This window comes from Triticum urartu, chromosome 2A, assembly GCF_056163025.1.
Source record: "Triticum urartu cultivar PI428250 chromosome 2A, HENAU_Tu73, whole genome shotgun sequence".
Lineage (NCBI taxonomy): Eukaryota > Viridiplantae > Streptophyta > Magnoliopsida > Poales > Poaceae > Triticum > Triticum urartu.
In genome coordinates this window covers 139,364,404-139,370,193 of record NC_141874.1, presented here as the reverse complement: position 1 = coordinate 139,370,193, position 5,790 = coordinate 139,364,404, and the positions used below count along the sequence as shown (strand labels likewise).

The window sequence follows — 5,790 nt, the reverse complement described above, 5'->3', positions numbered from 1 at the left end:
GTACTACCGCTCGGCGAAAGCGGTACTACCGCGGTAGGTGCGGATGTAAAAAATTACATCCGCCCCTACTACCGCAAAGGGGCGGCACTAGCCTGGTGGGCAGCGGTAGTGCGGCTACAGGGGAGCGGTACTACCGTGGGCACCTGCGGTACTACCGCGGATGCCTACGGTACTACCGTTTTCCTGGGAGCAGTACTACCGCAACCAACCACAGCAGCCAGACAAGAGAGGCAAGAAAACGGAGGAAGCTCCAAGGAAAAAGGAGGGGACAAGAAGGAGACGTGTACGTGATGATTCCACCCAAACCTTTCCAACGCGGACCCCCTCTTAATAGTACGGCTTTCCTACGACTCAAATCCACCAAAAAGAAACGTAGAAAAGACGTCGTCTTCATCAGTCTTCGAGGGGCACCCAATCGTCTTGTGCCTAGCAATGAAGTGTCTAGAATATTCAAGGCACACGATTAGTCCGCAAATGCGTTGTCATCAATCACCAAAACACTTAGGGATAAATATGCCCTTACAGCTGTCCTCCGGGAGAGCGAGGAGGAGGGACGGCGCAGAGAGGATGAGGAGGAGGCGGCGTACGAGGCGCACATGGCAGAGGCCATGGCGCTGTCGCCAGCCGGCGACTGCATAGTGCCGCCACTGGCACCACCGTCTCCAGCCAAGGCCGAGCCGGAGCCGACCCCCACTGAGTGCTACTGCTGGACCTGAGTGGTGCGCGAGTGGGTCAGCGTGCCCGCAATCTGGATGCAGGCCATGCGGCCGGCGGAGGCGCAGGAGGCGGTCGACGGAGGCGGCCTACCTCGAGTAGTGGCGCCAGCGAAGGCTGGCCGAGGAGCACCGCGAGGGCGAGTACCTCGAGCAGCTGGAGCGCGACGCCGAGGAGGTGCGTCGCGAGGCCGAGGAGGAGGTGCGCCGTGCCTAACCGGTGGCGGACGACGTCGCCAACGCGTGAAACACAACGTTCCCCTGGGCCGGCCCTGCGCCGACGCTGATCGACCTCACCGGCCTCGATGACGACGACGAGGACGCCTAGAACAGCGCGCCGCCTTGTAGTTTAGTTCTATTTAATGTTTAATTAATGTAAATGTGGATGCGTGGACTCTCACCGGCCTTTCTGGCCGGCATTAATGTTCAATTATTGTTTTATCATTTTCAAAATATATGTGTTTTTTTTGGCGCGTCGTAAAAATAGGTCGGACCAGTGTTGGGCGCACGCGTCGATCCAAATATCAAAGAGAACGTTGGTGTCCGCCGGATAATCCAAACAAATGAAAAAAGGTCAAAACATCATTTGTTTGAGTCGGCACGTTGGAGTTGCTTTTAGAAAGTGGGGTGAAAGAGGAATCACGTTGAGCCGGGCGTGGCTACGTTGGCTACGTGCAACTAGGGGGTGGGTGCGATTTTTCCGGCGTATTCCAACTTCCAAGGCCGAAGTGCGTTCGCTCACCGCCACACCTCCATCTTTATAAACCACCCGCTCCCCTCTGGCTAACACAGGACCTTCCCCATCAAGATCGGCACTAGCCAAGCAACATCTACTGCACCACAGAAGAAACACGCTTGCCGAGATGGACTCGTTCAAGCAGAAGGCGAAGAACGTGTTCACCACACGCGAAGGCGCGCTGGAAGCCGCCGCAGCCGCGGCGCTGGTCGCCGGCGCTGCCGTGGGCATCTACTTCCTCTGGCCTGCTGGGGCGGTGGCCGCCGGCGCCACGATGAAGGCGCCAGGCGCGGCCGGCTTCTTCATCTCCCGCGCGGCATTCGTGGCGAATCCGCAGCTGTATTTTCAGATACTGCGCACTGCCGGCGCCGCGGCGGCGGCCGCTGCCTTCGCTCTGTAAGGGAGCGCAGAGCATCCATGCATGCATGCGCGCGCATCTGCCGCTTGCCGCCCCGGTCGATCTAGTTAAGTTAGAGTTATCGCGTGAAAATGTCGCGTGTGTTGGGTTGTCTCTGTCGATCTGCCTCTCGTTGCTTCTGTCGATCTACTGAAGTTGTTGTCTCCGTGCATGCAGGCGCGTGTGCCGTTCTTTGTTTGTGTCAATTTAAGTAAGGTGGTTGTTTTTATTTCCTAATGAGGTTGCTGTTCAGTTATCTTAATGTGCTCTATGATCTGTCGCTTCTTGCTTGTGGTGATCTACTTAAGTTACTGGTGTCTTGTATGATGTTATCTCCAAAAAATGTTGCCTGTGTCAAGTTATACTAGTCGATCAGTGTGCTCTCTTGATTTGCAATCAGAAAACAGAAATATCTCACCAAAGGGCATCTATAATGCTGACCTCAAACCGTTTGCATACATCCACAGTGCACGGTCCGGACCCTGGAAGTCATTCAACGCAGATTTGTATGGGCGCTGCCGTGGGCGTCTACTTCCTCTGGCCTGCTGGGTGGCCGTCGGCGCCACGATGAAGGCGTCAGGGGCGACCGGCTTCGTCATCTCTGGCGCGGCTTTCCTGGCGAATCCGCAGCTGTGCTTTCAGATACTCCGAACTGCGGCCGCCGCCTTCGCTCTGTAAGGGAGCCCGGAGCATGCATGCATGCGCGCGCATCTACCGCTTCTCGCTCCGGTCGATCTAGTTAAGTTGAGTCATCGCATGGAAATGTTGCGTGTGTTGGGTTGTCCCTGTTGATCTGCCTCTGTTTCTTCTGTCGATCTACTGAAGTTGTTATCTCCATGCATGCAGGCACGTGTGCCGTTCTTTGTTTGTGTCAATTTAAGTAAGCAAGTTGTTTCTAGTAGTATTTTCTAATGAGGTTGCTGTTCAGTTATCTTAATGTGCTCTATGATCTGTCGCATCTTGCTTGTGGTGATCTACTTAAGTTAGTGGTATGATGCCATCTCCGAGAAGTGTTGCCTGTGTCAAGTTTAGTGCGCTCTCTTGATTTGCAATCAGAAAAAGAAATGTCTGACCTACAGCTTTTTTACGGTACCGGATACTGCTTGGGGTGAGGGGACCAGTATAACTAAATCCTATCGTTAATTTCATGTGGGCACTAATAAACATTTTCTGTTCTTAAAAGGCAATGTGAATCTTTTCTTCAGTACGTGAAGGCCTAAGCGGGATTATGTATGAGCCAACATGCCAGCCTGTTTCGCTTGCTCGCTCCCATCGCTGCCATGCTCTAGCTGACCTTGCTGTTGCGTGCCGCATACTGCGACCCGACGCGCTCGTCTACCTTGACGTCGTGTCCCTATTTCTCCATCTGCGTCGCCCAACCCCATCACAGACATACATGGAACAAGACGTGGTGGCCGCAGCTCGGTCAGTGCGCTCCTCCGTCATGCCCGGGCGCCACGGCCGGGACGGCGAACTTCTGTACATGGCAAGTCTCTGCGCTGACGGACAACGGCGCCAAGTTGTTTCGTCACCACCGTTATGAACCAGGACAAAATAAGAGCAGTGTTAGGTGTGTTCACCATGGGAGAGGCGCAGGCCAATGCCTCATGACCGTCATACCTATTGGAGAAGGAAAGCACGGTCTAGCCGTTCAGGCTGAAGCCTACGCCATGCTGTCGAGCGCCGGATCCATGCACAGGGAAGAAAAAGGATTCAGGCTTGCAAGGGAGCGAAGACGTGCTGGGGAAGGAAGAGAAGGCACAACGGTGGCCACCGGAACTCTACCAGCATCGGTGGACAAGAACAACGGCCGGGGTGGGTCAGGGACGGGCTGAACTGCAGAACATGTATACTGGTGGTCGATAACAACGACCGGTGCTACCTATACTGCTCGCCATCCGGTTGGCCTGATTGCAGTGGTATAGAACAGTCATGGCCGTTGGATTTCGCGGATGGATGGTCTATATTCACTACTGGGTACCATAAAAGAGCTCCTGACCTAAGAGATAACTAGCCAGTCCCTTTAGGCGTTAACTAATTATTTATGCCCAAGATGCTCCTTGGTCTCGACCTGGGTGATAGCATTTTTTTTCCTGAAACGGAGGTAAAGATTGCTCATTCATTAATTAAGCTGATGAGAATTGTCTAGTTAATTACAAACAACTAAGCAAAAATTGAAACAACAAGAACACAGCCCACTACTACCAAACACTGAACCACACAGGACAAAGCCCACTCTCTTCGACTGCATGCCAAACACGACAACAAGCGCCAACCAACCAAACACATAACAGTGGATGGATCCGCTGCACTGATCAAGATGGCATTGTCGTGACTGCTATGGGAGCAGCAGACCCGAGACTCACCCGCAACAATGAAAAGGCAAACACATCACTGCCCTGCGATAGATGCAACAACCGACATGCTACCACGTCGGCCACGCGACACGATGTACATGCCCTCGGAACTGCAAATCGCTTGAGTATCAGCTCTTTCTTCCAAGGGAAGAAAGAATTGACTAGGATTTCTCGTGCCTCCTGCCGGTGCCGCCGCTGGTCTACCTTGTCTCCTTTGGTCATAGAGCCATGGAGGCATGGTGGATCACATCCCTTGCCGACGGGAGGGCTTCGTTTTTTCATGCTTTTTTGAGTTTTGATAGAGTTTGTGTCCTGCTCAGAGAGACGAGGCTGCAGCAACGGCTCTCTAAAGATGGAAAAAGAATCTCCCTGCCTAGTCCCCGTTATGGTGGTGTTTCTAGCATCATCGGAGAGCGTGTGGAGGTTTGTCTCTGGCATATCTCGCGGGATTCGGTCGATTATTGTCTTCGGTGGATCCATGTGGATCTCGTTTTCATCTGTTTGTGTTCGTGAGTCTACAGGTTGGATCTTTCCGATCTATCCTTCTCTTTATTGGCGGTAGTTGTTGTTCTGGTGCGCTGGTCCTATGGGTCTTAGCACGACAAATTCCCAACTGTCTACTACAACAAGGTTTGCCCAGCTTCGATGAGGGAGGGGCAAAGACGCTGGCGCGCCTTTGGCTCGCTCCAATGCTTGTACTCGTCGTTAGGTGGTCTATGGACCTGGATGTATTTTTTACTTCCGGTGTTCTTTGTATGTCCTTGACAGTTGACGAATAGACTGGAAGTTTTTCTTGCAAAAAAAATCTGCCGCTCTGACACAACCGCACATCCAAATAGCACTGACTGGTCGGATTCATCATTACTAACGCGCTTCTGCCTGTCAGTACCTCGGGGTCACTGAGGACAGTGGAGCCCCAAGATGCACTAACAAAGAAAGAACTACATATGATTCCATATGAAAATACATTCCATTTTGATCATAAAATAAATACTGGCATTAGAGACTACATTGCTTGTACATATACAATAATACACTACAAGTCTTTTCAAGGCTTCTTCGCCTCTCATGCCTCCCTGCGGTATGATTGGCCGCACGACTATTCTTCGGTGTGGTCTTGGGCGCCGCCACGGAGGCTTTTCGGGTCGACCAATAGCATCTTTGGCGGCAACTGTGGTGTGGTGAGGGAGCCTGTGCTGCCCCCATTGGCTTCACCTGATACAAAACATCTGGTGGAAACGGAGGTGGGAACATCTTTGGGAGCTTAACACCTACCCAAATGCCCTAAGTAATAATAGGGACCTCACATTTTCGATGGGGTGGGATGTCCTTCTCCACATAATCGCGGCCAAAGATAACCCAATTTTTTGCCACCTTGACGACAATGTCTGCAAGATTTAGCGGCAGAGGCGGTAGTTCCAGCAGACTTACTCTCGGCGGCATTGGTATGGACTCCTTCGAATGGTCGTCTACAAGCTTTGTCTGCCGAGGCAGTGGTGGCGCCGGCACACTTACCCCCTTACCATGCCTTAATGTTGACAGGAGGCGACAGCGGGAGTGGCTCCTTCAGGTGGTCATCCATGCAGC

The 5,790-nt window shown here is 52.7% G+C and overlaps 1 protein-coding gene across 1 annotated transcript; it reads left to right on the top strand.

Moving 5' to 3' along the window:
• The first annotated feature begins 1,492 nt into the window (after positions 1-1,492).
• Positions 1,493-2,122, top strand: LOC125541269 (protein EGG APPARATUS-1-like). Its single transcript, XM_048704723.2, has one exon. It carries the CDS (start codon positions 1,577-1,579, stop codon positions 1,847-1,849), a length of 273 nt encoding a protein of 90 aa, XP_048560680.1. The 5' UTR covers positions 1,493-1,576; the 3' UTR covers positions 1,850-2,122.
• The last annotated feature ends 3,668 nt before the right edge of the window (positions 2,123-5,790 follow it).